This window comes from Onychostoma macrolepis, chromosome 07 (assembly GCF_012432095.1).
Source record: "Onychostoma macrolepis isolate SWU-2019 chromosome 07, ASM1243209v1, whole genome shotgun sequence".
In the NCBI taxonomy this organism is placed as follows: Eukaryota; Metazoa; Chordata; class Actinopteri; order Cypriniformes; family Cyprinidae; genus Onychostoma; species Onychostoma macrolepis.
Genome location: NC_081161.1, coordinates 19,350,952 through 19,377,440, shown reverse-complemented (window position 1 = coordinate 19,377,440; position 26,489 = coordinate 19,350,952). Strand labels below are relative to the sequence as shown.

Sequence of the window (26,489 nt, the reverse complement as noted above, 5' to 3'; positions counted from 1 at the left end):
GGACTGGAGTAGGCTATCTCTGTTTTCTCGCACACGACTAGATACGGACTAGAAACAAAAGCAAACAGGATTTGTGAGCACCGAGTGCTTCTATGAGAGCACAAAGCCTCATTTGCAGGTGAATGCGATGGCACTCGCTTCGCCTTACGCCTTTAGCGGCCTTTGTTCCATTTCGCCTTTTTTGGTGCCAGATGGTCATGGAAATGGGAAACTTCTTTAGAGAAAGGCTATATCTGGCGAAACACTGGCACTCTTCACCTATACCAAACGTGAACGACGCAAACAAATCGGGGTAATGTGTACAATTCGTTGATGAGCATATTCCAGAAGATTTATTTGATAAAAATTGATTTCTCAAAATCCCAAAAGGTTCTTGATTTCGTGTAAAATCCAAAGAATAAGCTCAACCATTTTCCTATTGTGAATGCTGCCTGCTTTATCGTTCCTTTCCAAGTTTATTATCAAAGTTTTAAAGAATATTACTCTAATTACAAACGTAGCTGTTCATAACGTTGATATTATTTTAATTTTTACGTCGATTGTTGTTGCCTTTTTTTGAGATGCAAGACTTTGGCATAATCAATGAGAAATATGCATTTAAGTAGAAGCGTGATAGCCTACTCGAAATAGTCTATGGTCAAATTAAACGAATCAGTCACAAAAAAAAAAAAAAAACAAACAAAACAAAAAAAAATCTAGCTGGATGGAGTAGCTAACTAAAAATTCTAGCTTTATTATTTTGGTTGTGGTTTACCTCTTTTGCTCACCATTATATTTCGTTTTGGTCACTGTTTTGTCTATCGTTTTTGTTCTCTTTCTTTTTTCCTTTTAGCTTTTCTCCCGTCTCAATGACATTATAAAGATCTGGCGTGTGGTGGTATCTATAGTAAATGTTATTCACAGATAGTGTGTAGGTAAGGGGGAGGGGAGGCAGGTGGTTGGCGTGTAAATAGAAGGAGCCCATTTTGTTCAAGTCTTGGTAAGTGTTTCATTAGCGGGATAGCTGAGAGGGTGCTGAAAATGAAGGTCTTATGTGGACAAAGCGGGGTTCCAAGGGCACCTGCCTCCTTCATTATGGAAAGAAAATGGCATTTAAATCCTCCCTATAGCACGCAGCTGCCCGCATATCCCTCCCCACAAACACTGAGGGCGGAACAGCTGAGTCCCTCCTGTTTAGAGGCCAAACTTTACTCTCTTTTTTTTTTTTTTGTCACGGGCAAAATGTTGACGCCTCAAAAGTGAAGGGCAATCTTTTTTTTTCTGCCCGTTTACCCACATCCCATGATCCGCAATTATGTATTTGAACAGTATACATGACTTTCACAGCAACACACATGAATACGACCAGGTTATCAAAAATATAATTTAATTTACACTTTGATTCAAAGGTACAGCGTGAGCTACAGAATATATTTTAACAAACACGGCTCAGAAACATTCTTGCATGTTGTTGCAAACAAAAACTTAAATAAAATACAACATAAAATATGGCCGAAATAATAAAAAACAATAACAATAGCTGTAAATAATAAAGAGGGACCAACTATTATGAACATAAATAAAATAAGTTAGTATATTTAAAAAATAAATCAAACAGGTATCGCTCCAGTCTATTTAGAGCAGTGTGGCCTAGCCCTCTACACAGTTAAAACAAAAAGCAAAATATAAAATTGCACCGTTTAGACATTTGTAACACTGCAACAAAGTCTCTGTTGGCGGAGCCATTATTGCTACATGAGTTGAGAGAGAGAGAAAGTTTCGTCCCCTTGTTTTCTTTCATCCGCTCTGCAGATAAACACAGGTGGACTGATGCATGGAGTGCAAACATCTGAAAAGCAAAGAAAACGACAAAATTAGCGTTTGTTCAGCAGCTAAACAACAGCTTTACATAGAGTACCGGCATTTAAATAAAGCTGAATTAAGTGAGTTCGTTGTCGCCAATCACTTACAAACTGGCTACAATTAGTATTAGACTAATAAAAAATAATAATTATAAAGATTAAAATCGTAACAGTATTGCCTTGATGTACGGTTAGACACACACGGAGCTGATACGCACCATCATCTTATAGTTTTGCGTGGCGTTACTTCAGTGCTGGTGGATGTGCCGGCTTGAAGCGAGCTACGTTCATCCTGCTTGGACTCCAGCACGGTCCTTTTTCTTTTCGGGAAGAAGTCTGGTGGAAATCAATATTAGAAACTGTTAGACATGTTTGCTCGCATTTCACATTAAATATCGAGAGAGAGTTTCCATTGTTTTCATTTACAGTTTGAAGGCATTTACCTGTAATTTGTGGCGTGCTGTTTCTGGGGGTCTCTGGGATGAGTGACCTCTTCCGCCTGTTTCTGAGGACTGAAGAACGAGCTGGGCTTGAGTTGAGTGCACCAGAGAGGTTCTCCTGGTTGATTTCGTTGGCTCGACTCGGGACGTCCGCGGATTCTTGGACTAGCGGACCCCTGGAAGCCCCATGTGACCCGCAGTCAACAGCGCTGGACGCGTCTCCTGTTGCACTAACAGACGCCGCGGCGCGAGCTCTCGGACTTTGCACTTTATCCTTGTAGAAAAACGGCACAGTGTCCTCTGAAATCGCCTCCCACTCGTAATCTCCAGGCAAAGGCGAGTTGGTCTCAAAGTTAAAATTCCACCGGCTCTGGTCTCGCTCGGAGATCTCCTGGAGTTGTCGTTTCATTTCACCGTGCAGCTCCTCGTGATCCACGGGTCCGAAAAGGTTACGGCAAACCTTTGTGCGCGCGAGAAGAGGAAAGGTCCTCCGTGCAACATGACGCTCCAGATTGCTTGATACGTCCACGTTTGCCATGATGCCTAAAAGTCAATGCCGTACGCCGACGTTTGTTTGGTTCTTGTTGTCTCTAGTCTGTTTATATCTGTGCCGGTGGTTAAAGGCCAGTGTTTGTACGAGAAAAGGCCTCCGATTGGCTACACGGACACCACGCCCTGTGCAATAAACCCCCCACCAGCATCAGCAAAGGCACCTTCCCCCTCAGTTTGAATACCGGTCCATGCATGAATACCATGAAATAAGTAATTGTTTTGAAAGAAAGAAGAAGAAGAAGAAATGTTATAGGCCTAATATTATAAACAGATTTATTCCTGCCAAAGTGTTATTTGTTATAAAGTAAATTATTTCGTTAATAAAGGTAAACAATAAAGTAGCCTAGGTCTCTGTTTATTTAAAATAATAAACATAATTATAATATTTATTATAATTATAGTAAGAATACACAATAATAAATGTAGCCTAATGAAAATTAATGCAACATATATGTTACATCATTAAAAATTAGGCTATATTAAGTTACTAGGTTATGTGAAATTCATTATAAAAATATTTAAATATTTACAATATTCGGGTTAGGTTTAGTCAGTATTTATCTTCATTAACAACAATGTCTTCCTGTTCTTATAGTGTGTAGCCCTACTCGTGCTGGCTCAGTTTAAGCAGTATTTCCAACTGCATGTAAATACTACATTTATTTCGAACAAATATTTTTGTTTTCAAATGCCACACCTCAGATTTACGCCTCCAGTATAAATTATGAAATAAGCGGTGAATGTAAGTATAAAACATAAATATGATATCGAAATCGAAATGACATACAAATCTAAACGTTGAATCCAAATCCAGTGGAAACACTTCTGACGCCTGCGCGGTGCGTCAACCAAAGGCGCGCGAAGCTCAATCGACCGGCGCCGTCTCGAGATGGCCGCGCTGCGCGCGCAGCCTCGATCTTGAGCGGACGAGATTAGCTTTACGATAAGGAACAAATTACTCTGCGTAAAGGCCTAACTCGAAAGTAACACCAGCTACAGCTGCCCACCCAAATAAAACATGCTAATTAAGAGTTAAATAAATTGTATATGTGCGCTAAGTTTCCTAGGATACGGTTAACATAACAACAATGTTAATATCGCTGCACATCGGCCAAGTTCGCTCTGAGTGAGGCTAGCAACGCACATTCATATACTTATACATTTATATATTTCACGTTTAATATTTTAACTTATTAGCTACTTAACAGATAACGATTGTTTCTTAAATAATTAGGCCTAGCTCATCCTGAATATATGAAATTTAGTTTTTACATACTTGATATGGCCTGCTGCGTAGTTAGTCAGCATAGTAGTGATAGCACATCTCTGAAGTAACCTGATTTTATTCAGACCAGCTTTCAAGGCATCTCGACGATGCCTTCCTGTTACCGTATACTGACTCACGAGGCAGCTTTTTTTGTTTTAAATGTTTTAGACAGAGGTTGTGGTAGATTTACACACATTTTAAGGACGACTTCGACATCCTCTTCGCCTTCGTGCTGTAATTTAGGAGTTGCTGACGCCTAGTGGCTAAATCGCGCAACGGCAGTCAGGCACACTCGTCCTCAGCTGATGACAAAATTAATTTCTATAACTTTCAGACTAGTAGAAAAAAATATTAGACATTTAAGTGTTTATTTAATGACATTTTATCTATTTGCATCTGTGGATTTCAGTTACATTTTTAAATGGAATTATAGGCTATGTAAAAAAAGAAAAAGATATATCCAAATTTCCATTTGGAAACTCTAATCAAAAACAAACAAGAATGTTGAACCTGATTTCATCCAGTGCTCAGATATCTGTTCTGGACATTTATGCATAATGATTCATTTGCATATTTAAACATAACATTTCAGAAAACTTGTAATACAAATCAACTGTCTTTATATACTGTGATTGATCAGCTGGGGAGGTATGGCGTATATTAGTTATTATTTATTTTGCCTATATTCTCCTGTGGTGTCTTTCTTTAATTGTAGTTACAACAGTCTTTTGAATTCTGTTTTTTCCAAATCTAAGAATTCTGAAAAGTTTAAGAAGCTTTCGTGTGTTAAAAAAGTTGTTTTTAACAAGTTAGCAACATTTATAAAAAGACCTCCACGTGTTTTAAGCAGTCTTAAAAACTTCAAAGTTTCAAACATTTCAAATGTCTAAAGCTAATGAGGGAAAAACTAATAGTAAGCATGTAAATTAAATAAATCGCCTATTTTGAAACTATTTTCCTGTTGCTGTATTACTGTAAGGAATGCTTATGGTGGAGGCAGGCAGGTAAGTGGTTGAATGTAGGTAGCAGCGGTTGGTTAGGGAGTGGTTTTGTCATCATAAACCCTCCGATTGACTTCCTGGTGACACTCTAGAGCTGCCCAAGCTTGTAGTGGCCTAGAGGATCCAAGAGCAAAGCCAACATCCAGATATGCTGGGGCATCAGGATACTCCTCTGGTAAGTCAGCTCTTTTAGCAAAAAAACATGGCATGAGATTCCAGATCATTTCTGTGGAGTTGTTTATAAATTGCTGAAAAGTTTCTGAAAAAGACATTCACAGCAAAATATGTAAAGATGCAGCCACATTAATATAGAAAATATTTTAATTTAGCATTTTGTGAATAATAGTAATACTATGATATATATGTGAAGCTTAGCATTTCAAATTATTGTTCACATACCTCTACAGCCTTAGATGTTTCTGAAATTTCAAGGTACTGGTTTCAGGACAAACCCTCTAGTTTTATTGTGTTTTTTAATGTCTTGACTTTTGTTCAAGTACAGAGTTGGACACTGAAGAAAATATATTTTCTTTTTTAAAAAAAAGAAAAAAATCTATGAAGAGATAAAATGACTGTAGAAAAAAAAATTAATAATAATAAAAACAATTCATTGATAAAGTGTCATTGCTAAAGATCTGTTTCCTCATGGATCTAATGTCTGTGTGTGACTTTTAATGCAAATGATTGTGATTGTGTGCTGCAGTGTCTATGGCATTTTCTTTTCTCATACACCCCAACTCATCCCCTAGTCAAATCATAGGCAGCTCCTGCACACCCACACACATCAGTCATGTTTGCATAGATGTCATTGGTACTTTTCAATAATCACATCCTCCCTTAAGGAATCAATTATTATTTATTCACGTTTTTCATAAACATTCAATGAGAAACTCACAATGAATGCAGATTGGGAGCAATTGCATGTTAACTGATCAAACCATATTGTGTCTCCTGCTTAAAAACAATGAAATTAATGGCAACCATTTGGAAACTGGAAGTTTTGAAAGGAAGTTTAAAATGGCTGGCATGAAGCACGCACGGTGAAAGCTATACCTGGACCTGATAGCATTTGGAATAAATTGATTGAAAAGAGATTAATCAAGCTCATTCAAATCTGATTACATCAATCACATGCTGTGAACTGCCTGAAATGTTTTAATAGCATTACGCTTCTGTTCCTGACTGCTTTTACTATGGCTGTTTCTGTCCGTGCCTCTTCAACCACATGAGGGAACTGACTTCATATTCACTTGTTGACCAGGATGCAAATAAGCTTTAGTTGTTAATTGCATAGACAACTTCTGTGGGAGATCAATTATGTCTGCTATCAAAGTTTATAATGACAATATAGTTTACATGGCTGATTTATTGTGTTAATGCATATTTCCATATTCAAATGCCATGCAGCTGCAATCTAGTGTCTTTTCATTTTTTCTTGTTCAAACTTGAACTGGTTCGTTCTTTCTTTCTTTCTTTGGTCCCAAATTATATTAGGTGGACTTAACTATTATGTACTTACATTTAAATTAATCATTTGATACAATGCACTTATTGTGTACATACATGTTTTTACATTGTACTTATATTTTTAAAAATACATATATGTAATTACATCTGTAATTAATTTCTGTAATTGACCCATCCCTTACACCTTAAACCTACCCATACCACCAAACCTGTCCCTAACCTTACCCATATCCCACCTCAATAGCAGCAAATGTGTTTTGCAATACAATATGAACACAATAAGTACATATAGGCCACCTAATATAAAGTGTGACCCTTTCTTTCTTTCTTTCTTTCTTTCTGCTTGCTTGCTATTTTTTTGCTTTCTGACTCTAACTTTACCTCAGGTTGGTAAAAAGAACATCAGTTTTTCACTTCATGTGTGGCTCAGCCTTTACCAGAAGGGAGGGCATGTTTGCATGGGTGTAAAGAATGAAAATGAAAATTGCTTCTGCTTTACATAAACATTTCCAACTACCCGAAGTGCCTCGCTGAACAAATCAGCAGCTCCTGTGGCTGCACCTGACTGGTCTGTGATGCAAATGCAGTTTAATTCTGTCTGTAGGAGGTGTTACGGCAGGGCAGGAGGTGTCTGCGATGTGGGGAACTCTTGATTGAGTCCCAAGAACACGGGTGAGACTAGTTGCACCACTTATTACCACTAAATACTTCACACCATTCAAAATTCTTGACCTTTTGTGTCACTATTTGCAGTTCAATACCAGGATGTCGGTGTTACACCCAACTTACAGAGTCTGTTATTCAAATGGGCGAGAAGGCCAATGAGAGATTTGATAAACCCCAATGGACGGCCGGACGTTTGGGAGATATTGATTTTGTTGGAGTCAGTCGGACCAGGGGCAAGGTATATAAGGACAGATATTTACAGAATCTTTTCATTGTAACTCAAATTCACCACTAAAGAGTCCAAGCTTGTGCACATTAATCACAGACTTTATTTGTCAGTACAGTTTGTCAGGATAACCAGCTCCACAGATCCAGCTGAAATCTACCAGATGTTGACTAAGCAGTGGGGTCTGGCCCCTCCTCATCTGGTGGTGGCACTAATGGGAGGGGATGAAGTTGCTCAGATGAAGCCCTGGCTGAGGGACACACTTAGGAAAGGCCTTGTGAAGGCAGCACAGAGCACAGGTGGGTAATTTACTGTTCATTAAAAACAAAAATCATAATCTCTTTTTGACTGTTACAGACCTATGACCCTTGATCCACACAGGGGCATGGATCCTCACCAGTGGTTTGCGTTTTGGCATCACCAAGAACCTGGGACAGGCTGTAAGGGACCATTCGCTAGCGAGCACTTCCCCTAAGGTGCGAGTGGTGGCCATTGGAATTGCTCCCTGGAACATGATTCAGAACAGAGATCTTCTGCTGGCTGCAAGGGTGAGGACGACCTGCTGACATGAATAGAAAGGTCTTCTCAAATGATACATTTTGATGTCATAATTATGTGATTTATGTTACAATTACATGATTCAGTTGCATGAAAAAAGCATGTGGACTTTTCGTTACACAAGAGAGTGCTGCAGAAATGAGTCCTAAGACCCAGAAACAAGTTAGAATTTCTGCACTTAGTTTCCATCTTATTTTTATTTTGTGGTTTACCCATGCTCAAGATATTTCCACGATTTATTCTATAACATAAAATATATTAGTAATACCTCACTTGTGTTGTTTTTAACTTTTACATGTCTTAAAAAGGGCGGTTTAAGTGTCTAAATGGGACTACAGAGGCTGAAGGCGACATTTTCTATGCTTTTACAGCCTCATTGTGTTTATACTTGCAGTCTTTCAAACTATTCTAACTCAAACTTGTAAGACTGAATGAGCTTAGAGGCGATGATGTTCAAGTCATGCAAATGTTGTGTAGTTTGTTTAAAGCCTAACTTTAGCTTTTTACTTCGGGAGATTGTATGTAGGCTTCAGAATTATTTTCTGTATTAATCCAAAAGCCAGTGGAAAAATCCTATCCTATAAAATCAGGGTGATGCTAACTTCCGGTTTGGCCTGCAAAATTGTGATCCCACTCTATAACTTCATTAATAATATTTATGTGCACAAACTTTAATCAAATGAACAATGTTTAAAAAAAACAAACAAAAAAAAATTTATAATTTGCTATTTTTGTTTAGCCTGATCATCCAGCAACGTACCCATCTGAGGATCTTCCCCACGGTGCAGTGTACACTTTGGACTGCAATCATTCTCATTTCATTCTGGTGGACGAGGACCCACAGAGACCTGGATCCACTGGAGAGATGAGAGTCAAGATGCTCAAACACATCTCTCTGCAGCGCACAGGATATGGGGGTGAGTTGAGATGCATGTTTTTCCAAATATCTCCGTAAATTTAGCAAAGTTTTATCTTCTCGTGCATATATTTTCAAAGGAATTCATTATTCTAACAGGCACAGGCAGTATAGAAATCCCTGTCTTATGTCTTCTGGTTCATGGAGAGCCAAGGATATTACAGGTCACTCTTAACATTTTTTATTTTTTAAATATATCTAATGAAGTGTTTTGTTATAGCATGATGGTAATATCCACTTTCAATCCCTTCTTACAGAAAATGTACAAGAATATTCAGAATTCAATACCCTGGCTGATTTTAGCTGGCTCAGGAGGAGTCGCTGATATTTTAGTGACCCTGATGGACAGAGGATGCTGGGATGTTGACATGGTCCAAGAGCTGTTGATAAACACCTTTACCAATGGCCTACACAGCTCTGAAGTCCCTTCCTGGGTCAAACTGGTAAAGGACAATCTTTGTTTCAAGATAGTTAGACATTATGTTTTAATGCAAGGATGGATCATGCTGTTTTAGGCACTCAGATCTGTTTTTGTCCCTTAGATCCAGAGAATACTGGACCACGGTCACCTGCTGACAGTTCATGACCCAGAGCAGGACTCAGAACTGGACACAGTAATTCTCAAAGCACTGGTTAAAGGTGCGTAACCGTGATTTTATACTAACTCCAGGAAACATATGGGGGAATCATATTTTTCTCTATTGGAATGTTTGTAGGAATGATATATTTCTGCATAATAATGTCAGTGAGTTCATAAATGTTCTTGTCTGGGCTCAGCTTGTAAGAGTCAAAGTCAGGAAGCACAGGACTTCCTGGATGAGCTGAAACTGGCTGTGGCCTGGAATAGGGTGGACATTGCTAAAAGTGAGATCTTCAGTGGAGATGTGGCATGGAGTGTGAGAATTAAACTTTTAAAACAATATTGGTTTGTTAGCTGTGTTTAATTTTTCACTACTTTTTGGCTTTTGGTCTTTTGGATTCTCATACACAATATTTCTTTATACTCTTTTAGGCTCAGGACCTGGAGGAGGTGATGATGGAGGCATTGATAAATGACAAGCCTGACTTTGTGCGTTTGTTTGTGGATAACGGCGTGAACATAAATGAATTCCTAACTTATGGCCGTCTTCAGGAACTCTACTGCTCGGTTTCTGAAAAAAACCTCCTTCACACCCTGCTCCTGAAAAAGCATCAGGTTCATTTGGCTAGCAAACGGATGTCAGGACACCCTCACACTGAACCTGGTGACCGCAGGCCTCGTTTCACCTTTCATGAGGTCTCCAAAGTCCTCAAAGACTTTCTTGATGATACCTGTAGGGGTTTCTACCAAAAACTTCCAGCGGTGAGTGGGCCTTTAACACGCACTTAGACGTAACCCACCATGCTACTGTCCTGCTATAAAATGTTATCTGCTGCAGGAGAGAATGGGGAAAGGCCGGCTTTTCCACAGCCAGAAAAACCTCCCAGACATGGACCGTCGCTGTGATCACCCTTGGAGAGACCTCTTCCTCTGGGCTATCCTGCAAAATAGGCAGGAAATGGCAAACTACTTCTGGGCAATGGTGAGTCAATAAACCGATATGAGCGATGAGCTCATTTTCATAAACTAAGTCCATTTACATGTTCACAATTCGTTCTTTAGACCTTAACAGAAGTTAGTACCTAAGTCCCATTGATTGCCAGTCATTTGCTGTTGAGTATCACAGATGACCTTAGTAGGGTTCACAGATCAAACTTCATAAGGGTGGGTGAACAAAGAGCAATTTGCATGAACAAAAGTGCTGACAGGCTGAGAATAAATACTGAATGAATTTACTGTTTTTGTTTTTGCATTTTTGTGGTTCACAATTCTTGCTTATTTGTGCTGTATGCAAAGTATTTAGGGTGATCATATATCCTCTTCCTTCCAGAGCATGTTTCGGACAGGATTTCTAAATTGCTTAAAATGTCCTGGTTTTGGCTTTGTTTTCCAATAGAATGCTGCTGCAAAACACCCAAGTATTGTCAAGTTATGTTTACCACAGACCTTATTTTGCTCAATAATAGAATTTTTGTTCTTTTTTAAAATTCTTAAATTAAAGGGATAGTTCACCCAAAAATTACAGAAGGGAAGAATTGTTGAAAAATCCATATTTTTTGTTTTCTTTGCGCACAAAAAGTATTCTTGTAGCTTCATAAAATTAAGGTGGAACCACTGATGTCACATGGACTATTTTAACAATGTTCTTACACCTTTCTGGACCTTGAACATGGTAGTTGCGTTGCTGTCTATGCAGGGTCAGAAAGCTCTTGGATTTAATAAAAATATCTTAATTTGTGTTCTGAAGATGAACGAAGGTCTTACGGGTTGGGAACAACATGAGGGTGAGTAATTAATGACAAAATTTTCATTTTTGGGTGAACTGTCCCTTTAAGGTAACCCATGGTGAATTAGTCCTCTTGGTTTTGACATCAATCTACTGTTTTTATACTTACTGTAGGAAATGACTGAAAAGTAATTTGACCAATAGCGTGCAGGCATTGTAATCAACCAATCGTGGATAGTTAGAACATTGACCGTTCTACAGAGAATGGTCAAACCAATGCAAATATGTCTAAATATAAAGTATGAGGACTGTAGAGAGCATGTCAATAGGAAACAAAGCACCAAAACCCAGACATTTTAGGAAGTTTAGAAATCCCGTCCAGGACATATCCAGGAAAGGAAGGACGTACAGTCACCCTAACTTGTTCAATGCATTACTGTACATTCATCTTTAATAGCTGTTTGTGTTCTTTAGGGCCCGGAGGCCGTGGCAGCTGCTCTGGTGGGCTGTAAGATAATGAAGGAGATGGCCCATCTGGCTACTGAAGCAGAGACCGCTCGCAGTATGAAGAATGCCAAATATGAGCAGTTTGCTATGGGTGAGAATCACACCACCACCAAGCAGAGAACACAGTCATTCAAACATTTAATCTTTGTTGAGTACATTTTTTGTCAAACCACTTGATAGGGAACTAACTAATCCAGTATTAAGGTACAAGGAAGCTTTTTTTTAAATTACAATAAAAGTGTTAGTGATATACTGAATAAAAGACTTTGGCGATATACTGACATGGATGGTTTTTCACTCTTAAAACTGTGAACTCAGGGTCATTTTTAACTACGTGTCATAATAATCCTGCCACAGTCACAGTTATTTTTTTATTGTAAACCTTTGACACTGTAGTTTATACCAGGGTCAAATATGGTGCTAACTTCCTTTAAAAATGCCCAAAGGGGCCTAAATCTGTTGTTAAAAAAAGTAAAACAAAGTAGAAAATGTTCTTATGGTTTATTAAACATTGTCCCATTTCAGTACAATAATATTTTGGAAAGTATTTCCGAATGCACCAAAAATTGTAAAAGTACTTCCTACAAAAAGCAGTATTCCAAGCCTTCAGTTTTGTCTGAGGAACAGAATCAGGAATAGCTCACCCAAAATGAAAATCCTGTCATCATTTACTCACCCTTATGTTGTTCCATACATGTATGACTTCTTTACGGCTGCAGAACATAAAAGAAGATTTTGAAGAATGATGGTGACCATTGACTTCCACTGTAGAGGAAAAAAGCCAGAGACATTTTTCAAAATATCTTCTTTTATGTTTCACATAAGGAAGAAAATCGTACAGGTTTGAAATGACATGAAGGTGAGTAAATGATTACTGAATTTTCAGTTTTGGGTGAACTATCCATTTAATTCAAAATTAAGAACAGCGTTAGGTTGAGCAAATGACACAAAATGTTCATTTCTGGATGAAATGTTTCATTAAGCCTATATTAAGTGCAACTACCAGAACTGTCAGTCCTGATGCCTGCACTGTTCTTACAGATCTGTTCAGTGAGTGTTATTCAAACAGTGAAGACAGAGCCTATTCACTCCTGGTGAGGAAAACATGCTGCTGGAGCAAAGCAACGGTCCTGAATCTCGCCACTTTGGCAGATGCCAAATGCTTTTTTGCTCATGATGGTGTCCAGGTAACAGCTTATGTCTAATTCTTACATTATCATGCCACCAACCAACCATATCCCCATGATCAACCTGGAAGCTCTTGCACAGGCCCTGCTGACCCAAGTCTGGTGGGGAGCCATGAGGACCGACACTTCCATCTCTAGACTCGTGCTCACGTTCTTCATGCCTCCTCTCGTTTGGACCAACCTCGTCAAGTTGAAGTAGGGATATTTGTCGTGATTAATTCCATGTGTGACATTTAAACTGATTTTTGATTCATTGTGCATCAATATGTGTGTATTTGTCACAGTGCAGAGGAAAAAGTGAGCAAAGGTGAAGGGGAGCCGTTTGACGAGCTGGACAGTTTGGAAACAGAGCAGGCCTTGTTACTCACAGACGAGGAGCCAGTGTATGCCTCTGTTTCATACTGCAATAGACAAAAACTACAGTGAAGTTGAAAGATCTTTTTGAAGACCTCGGTTTTCTTTTCTTTTTTCATTTCTTAGTGCTGCTGAAGGTGGCGGTGATTCTGCAGCGCAGAGTTGCAATGCAACTTTCATTTATGTGATGCTGCAGAAGTGGAATCGTTTCTGGTGCGCTCCAGTCACTGTGTTCATGGGGAATGTCATCATGTACTTTGCCTTCCTCATTCTGTTCAGTTACGTGCTCCTTTTGGACTTCAGGCCCCCACCGCCACATGGCCCGTCTGCAGCTGAAATTATCCTCTACTTCTGGGTCTTTACCCTGGTGTTGGAGGAAATCCGTCAGGTAAGACTGAATGCCAATGATCTATTGTTTAAAATTGTGTTTGTATGTTGAAAATCTCTTATGGTTCTCTGCTGAAATGACTTTGAGCAGAGATATGGTAGATATGTCATTGTATTTATCCAAAATTATAAGTAAACTTTAAATGCTGATTTCTAATTTTAGGATTCTTTAGAATATGTAATGCAGTGTTATTATTGTTAATGTAAGACGAAAACTTAAAAAAAAAAATAATTAATTGAAATAAAACGATGATGAAATGATGAAAAATGTAAATTAAAATTAGAAGTGAAATAAAAATAAATTTAATTTCAAAATAAGTTTAGTACTAAAATTACTAAAACTAAATCAGAAAAAGTTAAGATACATAGAAATATAATATAAATAACAAAATTAAAATGAAAACTGAAAATATTAAAATAATAATTTAAAATATTAATTTCTACTGTAATAACATATAAATAACACTAAAATAACACTGATGTAGTGTGGCTGAAACACACACAGGGTTGCACAAAATTCCTTATGAATTCTATTTTGATTTGTATTGAAGTAGCGAATAAGGTGCATAACTGTAGTTTGAATTTAGGAGGTAGATTTAAATTGAAATTAAGTTCACATAAAATAATTTTAATATTAATTAATTTCATTTTCTAGTATGAGTTAACCATCGACATGTTATACTCTGATGAATAATCTGTACTTTAAGTCCTCATACAGAAAATGTTTATAAATGTTTAAATATATTGAAATTGCCTTTCAGAAGTCTAATACTTTAAACACAACAGAAAAGTACATCGCAGAGATACAGTAAAAAATACAATGCAACAGAGCACAACCAATCGATCATACAATACAGTACAATGCAACATGTCATATATAATGTAGTACAATACAGTGCAGGAAAATACAAACAATATACAATACACAATACAATACAAGTCATTAACACACATGCAGGGTGGAGTGTAGGGTTCATCCGAAATAACAGGTACAAATGCAGTTTAGCAGTGAAGTGGCCAGTGTGCTCAAGCAGCTGAACAAACAGTGCCAGCAAAAATGGGAGAAGGGTTAAGAAACAAATCCAGTTCAGGGAAGTTGTTTATAAGAGTGTCGTCATAGGTGAAGATACTGTTTTAATTATTGTTTTGATAGGTCTGAAATGCTTCTTTGAGGGTAGAGATTTAAATATGTGCTGACCAGGGTTTAAACACTCATTTATGATCTCACCTGCCCATTTCCTGGACTTCAGCTCATTAGATGGCTCGGGTAGATGTTTGCCAGTAATCCTTTCTGCTGGGTGCCTATAATGTGCAAAGGTGTGGCTTCATGTGTGATGAAAATAAAAATGCAATACCAGACAGTTACGGATGAGGTGAGGACAGATTCAATGACAGAGGTACAGAACAGGTTGATCAAGGCTTGTGGAGGAATAACATTGAGCATTTCAATCAGCAAATTCTTTTTTGAGATCTTCTCGATGTTACTGGGGGGAAATTAGTTGGTTATCCTCCTGAAGTCCACAGTGCAGTTATAGTGGTATTCAGTGTATGCGATCATTTTTAACACTCTCTGATCCACAGAGTTTCTTCACGGATGAAGACATGAGTATTTTCAAGAAGATGAAGCTATATGTGGAGGATAACTGGAACAAATGTGACATGGTGGCCATCTCTCTCTTCGTGGTGGGATTGTCATGCAGGTATTATGAGCACGTAGTGCTGTTGTATGAGTCGCATTAAAGTAAAAATGCTCTTAATATGAATCCTTTGTTTTCTCAAGGATGGCCACAAGCACGTATGAGGCTGGCCGCACTGTTCTTGCTTTGGACTTCATGGTTTTCACCTTAAGACTCATTCACATTTTTGCCATCCATAAGCAGCTTGGGCCTAAAATCATCATTGTGGAGAGAATGGTGAAACCTGACATCATCTCATTTCAAATGAAAAATCATAGTCTGAAGAAACATCCATTTAACCTCCAAAACATTCATTATGTTTTTAAATTGTTTCACAGATCAAAGATGTGTTCTTTTTCTTGTTCTTCCTGAGCGTGTGGCTGATAGCGTATGGAGTGACGACACAAGCCCTTCTGCACCCCAATGACCCGCGCATCGACTGGGTCTTCCGCAGGGCACTGTACCGCCCATACCTCCATATATTTGGACAGATTCCTCTGGAGGAAATAGATGGTACACTGTCATTATTCTTGCATAGAGCACATTGTAGCTCACTGTTATATAATATACAGTCAAACCAAAATGTATTCAGACACCTTCAACATTTCTCACATTATCAGTTTATTCGCTATAGTTTAGAAAATGGTAATAAAATATGACAAGAACTTAAACAAGAGTTAAACTTTGTCAGAAAAAATTCATCTTGATAATGTCAGATAACTTTGATAGAAAGGTATGTAATGAATTAGGTTGCACAGCTGTCAGCTGTTAAATTTAAGTACACAATTAGGTAGTCCACTGTATGAAGAATTTTTGGGTATAATATGTCACAGTTTACTTTATTTTGCTATCCTTACTTGCCCTGCACCCACTAGTAAAATAAATATCAAAAATTATATCTGGTGTCTCAATAATTTTTGGTTTGACTGTATAAATAATTATATATAATATTACACTAATTATTAATATTTTGAATGATCTTTTATTTTATTTTTTCTGTTCTATTTAATTTTAATATTAGTTTATATTTTATGTTTTAAGTTTAGTTACTTTTACTTTTTATTATTTTGATTGTTTTATGTTTTAGTAACATTATTTAAATTTAACTTTAGTAATTTCAGCTTAAACTTATTTCACTTAGTTGCCTAGGCAATATTTCTCTCACACACACACACACACACACACACAGAGTTATTTGACCTAGATTCAGATTTGACCTAGATTCTCAAGTTTTTTTTTTTTTTTTGTCAGATCATTTGTCAGTATCTGTTCGCGATTAAGTTATTAGACTTGAACACTAGGTGGAGCTATTGCAGTTTATTCTTGACTGTATTTGTCCATGTATCTTCACAGCGGCAAAAATGCCAGATGATAACTGCACTACTGATGTGCAGGAGATCATCTCAGGCACTCTGCCACCCTGTCCAAACGTCTACGCCAACTGGCTGGTCATTCTGCTGCTCGTCATCTATTTGCTGGTCACAAATGTGCTGCTGCTTAACCTTCTTATTGCCATGTTCAGGTCAGAGTCTGGCTAATATTATGATAATCTATGTTATGAAAATTTTTCATTGCAGAGAAGTAAAGTACATTTTCCAATGTATTTGCACTTTTCCAGTAAAGAGTCATGTTTAGGTTGTGTGTGTGTGTGTGTGTGCAGGGACGTGCAGAGAGTTCCTCAGGGGCAGGGGCTCAAATGTAAAATAGGGCAATGTTAAAATATATATATATATATATATATATATATATATATATATATATATATATATAGGTCAAAAGTTTGGATACATTACTATTTTATATTTTTGCAAGTAGTCACTTATGGTCATCAAGTCTGCATTTATTTGATCAAATATTTAATAAACTTTAAAATACATTTTATGCAATTCTGATTTATTATCATTCTGATTTATTTTTTATTTTTTATTTTTTTTGAAAGAAATTATTCAGCAAAAATTTGCTAAATTGACAGAAACAGTGATAGTAAAGATTGATATTGTTAGAAAACATCTCTATTTTTAATAAATTCTGTTCTTTTTATTTTTTTATTTATCAATGAACCCAATCACGGGTTCCAAAAAAAAAAAAAAATAAAATTAATTAATTAGTTAAAAAAAGCAGCACAGCTGTTTCCAATATAAGACTGGAGTAATGATGCTGAAAATTCAGCTTTGAATCACAGAAATAAATGCTATTTTAAGGTATATTAAAATAAGATAAACATTCTTTTAAATTGTAATAATATTTCACAATATTACACTTTTTTTCTGTTTTTTGATCAAATAAATGCAGGCTTGATGAGCATAAGACACTTATGGCGCATTACCAACAAAAATAGTAACATGATAAAGTCCTTTCATGTCACCATTTTACCAGCCTACACTTCACATAATAGGCCTGTAGGTGGCACTTGGGCTTCATTAACTACGATAGTTTCATGAAATAGGAAACGGTGCATCATAAATGTAGGTTAAGTGAATTGAATACTGATTACCATTATTGCGACTTTTGGCGCTGCACGGTTTTGTGCAGTGCTTTTGTAGTCATTTAGCATCCATTTTCCCAGAGATGTTTTGATTTATAAAATGAGACAAACCGCAGATCCAGATTGCTCCACAAGCTCGTCTGTCCCGTGTCATTTTCAACCGATTTATGAATAAGAACGGAAAATAATCGCTCCACTTCACATATTGTCCAATGAAATCTGAACTTGAGCCAGATCATGATTGGTTGGTGTATTATAGGCTACATGACAAACGGGCATTGATGAATTATGTAATATTCTAAAATATATAACATTTTTAATTAAATTGACACACTAGCTTTTATTATTTATGAAAAAAAAGTTTAAAATATTTTTTGGTTTATTTTTTTTTTCCTTCCGTCGACCCACTCACTGAAAGAACCATTATGGCTCGAGAGCCTCGGTTTCTGAACAGACTGGAATCAGTCACGCAACCCATAGCAACGCCTCAGATTGACAGATAAAATAAACAGGAATTTTCCCATTTTTATTAACTACAGTATCATTGCTATTTGTCTGAGAGGGGTACTTTTGAATAATTTTGAAAAAGGGCAGGGGCTTGAGCCCCAAAACCCCCCCTTCTGCACGTGCTTGTTTTCAATGTTCCAGCAGAGTCCTTCCATCGCAGGTAGTTCCGGCAATAGTTCGTTTTATGGGTATTGTAATGGCCAATTCAAACAACTGAAACCTCTTAAATATGTCAAGTGTTCTAATAATTTTGGCCGCCACTGTGTGTTTGTATATATACAGTACACACACACACAAGTGCCCCTCTCAGACAAATAGCAATAATATTGTAGTCAATAAAACAAAAACAATTCACTTAACCTACATTTATGATGCACCGTTTCCTATTTCATGAAACTATCGTAGTTAATGAAGCCCAAGTGCCACCTACAGGCCTATTATGTGAAGTGTAGGCTGGTGAAATGGTGACGTGAAAGGACTTTATCATGTTACTATTTTTGATAATTATGCAGCATTATGAAAGTTTCTTATGCTCATCAAGCCTGCATTTATTTGATCAAAAAAACAGAAAAAACTGTAATATTGTGAAATATTATTACAATTTAAAAGAATGTTTATCTATTTTAATATATAGTACTTTAAAATAGCATTTATTTCTGTGATTCAAAGCTGAATTTTCAGCATCATTACTCCAGTCTTCAGTGCATGATCCTTCAGAAATCATTCTAATATGCTGATTTATTATCAATATTGGAAACAGCTGTGCTTTTTTTTTTTAAATTATTTATTTTGTTTTTATTTTTTTATTTTTTTGGAACCCGTGATACTTTTTTGGGGTTCATTGATAAATAAAAAATGAAAAAGAACAACATTTATTCAAAATAGAGATGTTTTCTAACAATATCAATATTTACTATCACTGTTTCAATCAATTTAGCAAATTTTTTCTGAATGAAAACTAATTTCTTTAAAAATAAATAAATAAATAAATACTGACCTCAAGCTTTTCAATGTATATTGTTAGAAAAGTTATATTTTAAATAAATGCTGTGCTTTTTTATTTTTTTTTATTTTTTTACTTTTTATTAATCAAAGAATCAAAAGGTGGACATACCAAATATTTAAGTTAAAAGTGGATAAAAACAGTACGACTCACTTCATCTGATATTTGTTCTGCTCAGAGCAACCATCTGCATGTTTCATGAACATAATATATATATATATATATATATATATATATATATATATATATATATATATATATATAATTTTTTACTTTAAATGCCATAAAACTCTTTTCACAGCTACACCTTCCAGGTGGTGCAGGAGAATGCAGACATCTTCTGGAAGTTTCAGCGTTATAACCTGATTGTTGAATACCACAGCCGTCCGGCATTAGCTCCACCCTTCATCATCATCAGCCACATCTCTCAAGCTCTCCTCAGCCTCGTCAAAACTACAGAAAACAAGCAGGATCTGCTGGGTAAGTAGATCTTCACACTGTGTGTGTGTGTGTGTGTGTGTGTGTGTGAACTGGTATATATGGTTTATGAGGACACAAATCTGTATAATAACATGGGTACTACAACGTGAAGGTGGTTTATGAGGACACTGCCTATGTCCCCGTAAACCAAAAGGCTTAAAAAAAAACATACTAAATGGTGTTTTTTTGGAAAATCTAAAAATGCACAAAGTTTCCTGTAAGGGGTAGGTTTAGGTGTAGGGTTGGTGTAGGACAATAGCACATACAGTTTGTACAGTATAAAAACCATTACGCCTATGGAGAGTCCCCGTAAACCACATATACCAGACTGTGTGTGTGTGTGTGTGTGTGTGTGTGTGCTTCCTGTACAGATTATTCTGATAATTCATAATGAATACCCATTTTGTAACTTTCTTTTTGAGGCAAGTTACAAGAAATATCGAAAATGACCAAGAAAAGTACACATGACATGATGGAACACGTCAGAAAAACAAAGCAAAGAAATTATTTAAAGAAACTGTGGTTAAACGTTTGTTCCTCTTTTCTTGTCATGGTTAGAGAAGGAACTATCGGCGGGACTGGACCAGAAGCTGATGACATGGGAGACGGTGCAGAAGGAGAACTACCTGGCTAAACTGGAGCATGAGCACAAGGAGAGCAGTGCAGAGAGACTCAGATACACTTCCTCTAAGTGAGTTACACTCAGATGTGTTATTAACCCATTTTCTTATATTGAGATTTAGGCTACAGGTGGGTGTGTTACAGCAAATCTATGCCGAATGAGTGTATGCATAACCATTTTAATCTACTTATTTTTTGCGTGTAACACTTCATAGGGTGCAGAGTTTGCTGAGGATGGTTGGGGGTTTTAAGGATCAAGAAAAGCGCATGGCAACAGTGGAGACTGAGGTGAGGTGAAGGAGTAGCTGCTGACTGAATGTGTTGAGATGTGTCATTTAAGTTCATGACTTTACTGAAAATGAAACTTCATCTGTAGGTGAGGTATTGTGGAGAGGTGTTGTCTTGGATTGCGGAGTGTTTCCACAAAAGTACTCTGAAGTGTGACAGAGACGCACCTAAAGCCCCACGTGAGGCTTTCTTTACTATTATGTTGCTCTCCCTATTGTCTCTTCTTCTGACTTCCTTCTCTCTGTGTCTCATTTGTTCTCTCTCTTACTCAGTTTCTTCTTTCCATTGTGTCAGACAGAGGTTTTGTCCTCCTAAGGTAACACTACACTATCTGCGTTTTTCAGGGTCCATTGCCAGCTCCAGAAATCTACATCCACAGGAAGCCAAGCGACAGCAGCCATCGGGACATTCAGGATATGGTGCTGACAAGAAACTGCCTTACATTGATCAGTGATCTGGCCACGTTATTATGCATTTGTTTTATTTAACTGGAAATAGAATAATAGTAGTTTAGTATAGGTTATTGTAATTGAGACTCCAGGCCACAAAACGAGAGACACACTATGCAGATATTCTGATTTTAAGTTATTTCTTTGACTTTGTGCATTACATTTTTGCAGCTAAATAGCACTAAATTATAATTATCTTTACACAAATTGTCTATACAATAAAAATATCATTTTAATTTTTTTTTTAAATTTTATAATTTATTAATGCACTTTAGTTAATTGAAATTGTGTTGTTATTATTATTATTATTATTATTATTTTGTAGTTGGAACAATATTGATTTTCTTTTTGACTTTCTATCACATCCTGGCCAGACTGTATCAGTAAAATGAACTTTGTCGATTGAATTACCATTGTAAGGCATTGTATGAATGCTACAATGTCCTTTACTTCCTCGTTTCAATAGGCTTTTACAGTTAATAAATATAAGTACACTACCATTCAAAAGTTTGTGAACGGTAAGATTGTTTTTGAAAGTCTCTTGTGCTCACCAAGGCTGCATTTATTTGATGAAAAAATACAGTAAAAACAGCAATATTGTAAAATATTGTTACAATTTAAAATAGTTGTTTTCTGTTTTAATATACAGTAGTCAACATTTGAAGTGGATCAAAAAAGTACATCAAAGTTGGAAACAGCTTTGATCCACTTAAAATGTTGACTAGTGTATTTTAAATGTAATTTCTTCCTGTGACAGCAAAGCTGAATTTTCAGCAGACATTAGTTACATAATCCTTCAGAAACATTATCATTATCGTGCTGTTTTTTTGTGGAAACTATGATAGACTTTTTTCAGGCTTCTTAAAGAATAAAAAGTTCAAAAGAAAAATGCTGATTTAAATTGTTTTTGTAACAATGTAAAAGTATTTTGATCAATGCATCCTTGCTGAGTAAAAATATTAATTTATTAAATATATATATATATGTTGCCCCCAAACACCTGAACAGTAGTGTATAAATATTCTTTCACAGTGCACACTTCACAGTTTCACACAGAAAAACACTGATTATTCATTATCAAGAATGACCAATACCATTCCCATAGGTAATGAATCAGTAACCAGTTGACTTGGCAAATTTACCCAATGTGCACGAGGGACGTCAAAATTAGCCTTGAGGGAAAACAAGGATTTTTTCAGTAAGATTACCAGAACTAAAAGAGGACACATTCATTCTGTACGAACCCACAGTGTTTTTTTTTTTTGTTTGTTTGTTTTTTCTTAACGCAGAAGACCTGCTAATATCATAGTTATTTCTGCACTGTGATGGACAGGCTTGGTATGTATTACATTTCCTGTGTTCCTTTACTACGATTTTGTGCTCTTGGAACAACTTTTTTTTTTTTTTTTCTGTTCCAGATGTTTGAGATGAATATATTTATGTGTGCTGCAAAATCAATAATACCATACATGATTTCTTACTCATTTTTGTAATATTTATATTGTTTGTTGCAACAATGAATGAGAATAAAGAATAAAAAGTTCAGTAGAAAACTCTTCAAGCGGTTCATGAGACTGTGTATGTGTGTGTTTGGTTGTCATCGCATATGTAGAATAATTATTATTCATTTATTTATAATTGATTATTTATTAAAAAATCTAAATAATAGTTTGCATATATATATATATATATATATATATATATACATTAGTTGTGGGATGAGTATGTGATCAGGACATGACCCAGATTGGACTCAAAACCTTACATCCTTTGGCCACAACTCTGACTTTGTATTGTACGGTAGTTTTCTGAAATGATTTTGCTGTATCACTTGGACACGTTGTCTGTGTGCTAGATCCTCAAATAAAGAAGATACAAAGTGCTGAGTTGATTTGAGGTTAATGCGTGAACAGATGTAAACAGAACAGGACAGTTAGTAACAGGAAGCTGGTTTACCACAGGAAGTAGATAATGTGTCAGATCCACCTGTCTACTTTCACACAGCTCTAAAAACTTGGAAATGGCCTGGTGGCTGTGAACTAGCAGCTGGCTATGTTACATTAAAAAAGCTATTAAAAAGAAAGCTCTATTTCTTCATTTAAGTTTTACAGGCTTATTTATTGAACCCTTATGTTCTAACAGACCTCCATTCGGTTTCATCCACCACCGACACCATCCTGCAGGGTCCCAGCGCTGCTCTTACAAATAAGTACAGATATTTTTGAAATGTCCACTTTCCTTTTCCCCTCCAGTAAAAGTTTGTTTTTCTGTTGCCTTGAAGTATGACTTTTATATTCAAAAACATTAATGCCTTCATTTTTTAGTATCTACACTGCTGTTATTAAGGTGTTCAAGGGAGAAGAACTACAGCCGAATGAACTGTACTGCTTGAATGAAAATACCAGGTAGGCTATATAAACTAAACTAGCTGTAAAGTCTCATTTTAAATGTGTAGTAACTACAGTACATTAACAACCTGATCTCACAGAATTCCGTGTAATGTTCACGGACTTAATTAACCTCCGAATCTGTGGTGGCATCACGGAATCGCAGAAAATTCCGTGATGGGTTCACAGAAGGCATCAGCCGTGGTCCACGCACGGATTCACTGGTTCAACGTAAAAAGAGTGACTCCGATGCAGTTATACTTTCACTGGAGTACCTGACCCACCCCTACCCTAAACCTACCCAGTTCTGAACAATAATGACGATAAATGTCCCAGTATCGCGTCGGCATATTGATGCTAAGGGTTTCCGTGCGTGGAGCACGGTTGATGCCTGTCACTGACTTACATTGGTATCACTTCTGTGAGCCCATCACGGAATTTTCGGCGATTCCGTGATGCCACCACAGATTCGGAGGTTAATTAAGTCCGTGAACATTACACGGAATTCTGTGAGATCAGGTTGTACATTAAGCAGCTATTTGTTATCATCCATGCAGGTGGCTTCTGAGGACAGATATGGGCTTCTTTATCAAAGAGTATTTCCAGGTGCTCTAGGGTGTCAGAGCCCTGGCATTCTTCTTCTGGTAAACCAAATACAAAGAAATTATTGGTAGAAGAAAAACATGCTAATATTGCTTCACATGATTGTTTTCAGAATCAGATTTTGACTAAAGGTCTATCAATCATTTTGGATGAGATTCAGAGGCTTGAAGGTGAGACACAAGATGTGGTGGATCTGCTGTTTGTGCATGAGTGAGAGTCCATCATTAAAACAGGTCTTTAACATGATCTTTTTCCCTCAGGAGAGAGACAGCTGTTTGTTTTGACCCAGGTGTGGGATAGGTTTTTCACTGAGATTCTGCCCACTTTGCAGGCTATTTTATATCCTCTACAGGTAAATCTGCTTGTGAACTTGACATTCCTTTGCTAATTCTTAACTAGTTTAACAGGTTCAAACATTTAGGCGAGGTCTGCACTCACTAAAAAAAAAATATGTGTCACAGCAAAGCTAGCACATATCAAACTCAGGCTGACCTGGAATGAGTTTCACCTTCTCTACTCTAATCTTAATAAATCAGAAGTAGCAAGGATATTATATACTCTATTGACTACTGTTTAAGTTTGAGGCTAAGATTTGTTTAGTTTTTGAAGTCTCTTATGCTCACTAAGGCTGCATTCATTTGATCAAAAATACAATACAAACAACGAGATTGCTAAATATGAGTACAAATATAATATTTTGAATGAATGAAGCATATATACAGCGCTTTTAGACACTAATGTACACTCACGTGGCTTTACAATGTAATTTTTGTAACAATGTAAAAGTCTTTGCTGACGATATAGATAAATTTAAAGGGAGAGTTCACCCAAAAATGAAAACGCTGTCATTAATTTCTCACCCTCATGTCGTTTTAACCCGTAAGTCCTTCAATTATCTTCTGAACACAAATTAAGATATTTTTGTATTTTATAAATCCAAGAGCTTTCTGACCCTCCAACACCACAACTGATGTTCAAGGCCCAGAAAGGTAGTAAGGATATTGTTAAAATAGTCCATGTGACATCAACTGTAATTTTATGAAGCTACGAGAATACTATTCTACAACTATGCGTCGAGGTACTCATGAACAAGTCATGAAGAGACACTGAAGAGAACATGTTGAATAAAAGTCATAATTTTTGTTTTCTTTGCACACAAAATTAGTATTTTCAGTTTCATAAAATTACGGTTGAACCACTGATGTCAAATGGATTATTTTAACAATGTTCTTATACTACTTTTTGGGGCCTTGAACGTGGTAGTTGCGTTGCTGTCTAAGAGGGTCCGAAAGCCCTGTTGTTAATTTAATTGTGGTATATTGTTATTCTGCATGAACTGTATTAGGTTTTTCTCTCTCTCTTTCTACATGCAGGGTCAGGAGTTGACGGTGAGACAGATGGTGCTTCTCGGCTTCAGGGATCTGGTCCTGATGCAGCTTTCTCTGGGTGACCTTCTGCAAAAGAATCTTTCTCTCATCCCAGCATCCATCACACAAATGCTACTTGTGCTACAGGTGAATGTTAACCACGAACCTATGATTAATCTGTTTAAGCATCTCTATTGTTCATGGCTGTTCTTGTGTATGTGTAGGGAATTCAGGAATCCAGAGGCCCCTCAAAGGAATATTGCCAACTTGAGAGTCTGGTGGCACTAGTGGTCAAACCCTACTTAGGGAACTGCAGACACACAAGTAGGAAAACTAACATTGATTCATTATAGGTTAATCTAACCCCAAATTTATTTTGTTGCCTTCTCAAAATGATTTCACAATTCTGTCATTTCCCCTACCACAAAACAACTGTTAATTCACCCAAAAACACAATCACCCCCATGTTGGTCCAAATTCACAGGACTTGGAAGACTTTGAGGTTAAAAATCCCAGTCCTCATTTACTTTCAATACATGGAAAAAAGTGTCCCATGATTTTTTTAAATCACCCTTTTGTGTTCCATACAATACAGTTCTACAGGTTTGGAATGTCATAAAGGTCACAGACCCTTTAACTTTGGCTACAAATCTGTGACTTTCTCACACTCCTGTAGGCTGCACTGAACAAAGCGCCACAAGAGCACAAGTGAGTCACCCTGAGATAAGGATTACTCATCACATCTCTGAAGGCTCTCTGCTGTCCCCTGTAATTGAACAGGAAGGGGAAATGTACCTCGAGCGAGTGGGAAACCTACGACGTCACAGCGTGACAAATGCTCATTCTGACATTCAACTACTCACTGTTACTAGTAGGGTATATACTGGGATGGATGACAGCTGCGAAACTATGGATCTGACTAAAACACCCCTCTGAAATCTGCCATGT

General features: G+C 36.9%; 3 protein-coding genes across 7 annotated transcripts; 2 read left to right on the top strand and 1 right to left on the bottom strand.

Annotated features, from left to right (window-relative positions):
- Positions 1-1,416: 1,416 nt before the first annotated feature.
- Positions 1,417-3,102, bottom strand: cdkn1ca (cyclin dependent kinase inhibitor 1Ca). Its single transcript, XM_058781631.1, has 3 exons — positions 2,285-3,102; positions 2,060-2,177; positions 1,417-1,828 (listed from the first exon to the last, which is right to left on the bottom strand). Exons 1-2 carry the CDS (start codon positions 2,817-2,819, stop codon positions 2,062-2,064), a joined length of 651 nt encoding a protein of 216 aa, XP_058637614.1. The 5' UTR covers positions 2,820-3,102; the 3' UTR covers positions 1,417-1,828; positions 2,060-2,061.
- A 1,490-nt stretch (positions 3,103-4,592) lies between these two features.
- Positions 4,593-21,223, top strand: trpm5 (transient receptor potential cation channel, subfamily M, member 5). 5 transcript variants are annotated; one of them, XM_058781625.1, is made up of 27 exons: positions 4,596-5,276; positions 7,173-7,240; positions 7,322-7,472; positions 7,579-7,759; positions 7,842-8,008; positions 8,758-8,935; positions 9,034-9,098; positions 9,192-9,377; positions 9,477-9,573; positions 9,712-9,830; positions 9,947-10,276; positions 10,353-10,496; positions 11,715-11,838; positions 12,789-12,934; positions 13,017-13,129; positions 13,219-13,317; positions 13,415-13,501; positions 13,592-13,676; positions 15,257-15,375; positions 15,456-15,588; positions 15,690-15,864; positions 16,705-16,873; positions 19,648-19,826; positions 20,385-20,517; positions 20,663-20,740; positions 20,829-20,914; positions 21,080-21,219. In XM_058781625.1, the coding sequence occupies exons 1-27, from the start codon at positions 5,250-5,252 to the stop codon at positions 21,187-21,189; spliced, it is 3,549 nt and encodes a 1,182-aa protein (XP_058637608.1). In that variant the 5' UTR covers positions 4,596-5,249; the 3' UTR covers positions 21,190-21,219. The 5 variants fall into 5 exon arrangements, with proteins under 5 accessions (XP_058637607.1, XP_058637608.1, XP_058637606.1 ...); XM_058781623.1 differs by having other exon boundaries at positions 4,597-5,104; positions 5,194-5,276; positions 13,415-13,676; XM_058781622.1 differs by having other exon boundaries at positions 4,597-5,276; positions 13,415-13,676.
- A 1,169-nt stretch (positions 21,224-22,392) lies between these two features.
- LOC131543820 (proline-rich protein 5-like) lies at positions 22,393-26,477 on the top strand. Its single transcript, XM_058781629.1, has 9 exons — positions 22,393-22,522; positions 23,327-23,393; positions 23,509-23,589; positions 24,129-24,177; positions 24,287-24,344; positions 24,435-24,526; positions 25,548-25,688; positions 25,766-25,865; positions 26,218-26,477. Exons 1-9 carry the CDS (start codon positions 22,510-22,512, stop codon positions 26,475-26,477), a joined length of 861 nt encoding a protein of 286 aa, XP_058637612.1. The 5' UTR covers positions 22,393-22,509.
- Positions 26,478-26,489: the final 12 nt, after the last annotated feature.

What these genes read in the sequence shown, in the direction of transcription:
- cdkn1ca (XM_058781631.1), bottom strand. Translation starts at nt 2,819, where the DNA reads ATGGCAAACGTGGACGTATCAAGCAATCTGGAGCGTCATGTTGCACGG. An exon ending in CAGCACGCCACAAATTACAG is followed by an intron (nt 2,178 to 2,284) that starts GTAAATGCCTTC and finishes GATTTCCACCAG; the next exon opens with ACTTCTTCCCGAAAAGAAAA.
- trpm5 (XM_058781623.1), top strand. Translation starts at nt 5,250, where the DNA reads ATGCTGGGGCATCAGGATACTCCTCTG. An exon ending in TCCTCTGGAGGAAATAGATG is followed by an intron (nt 15,865 to 16,704) that starts GTACACTGTCAT and finishes GTATCTTCACAG; the next exon opens with CGGCAAAAATGCCAGATGAT. An exon ending in CTTCTTATTGCCATGTTCAG is followed by an intron (nt 16,874 to 19,647) that starts GTCAGAGTCTGG and finishes CTCTTTTCACAG; the next exon opens with CTACACCTTCCAGGTGGTGC.
- LOC131543820 (XM_058781629.1), top strand. An exon ending in AGCGCTGCTCTTACAAATAA is followed by an intron (nt 23,394 to 23,508) that starts GTACAGATATTT and finishes TTCATTTTTTAG; the next exon opens with TATCTACACTGCTGTTATTA. An exon ending in TTATCAAAGAGTATTTCCAG is followed by an intron (nt 24,178 to 24,286) that starts GTGCTCTAGGGT and finishes GATTGTTTTCAG; the next exon opens with AATCAGATTTTGACTAAAGG.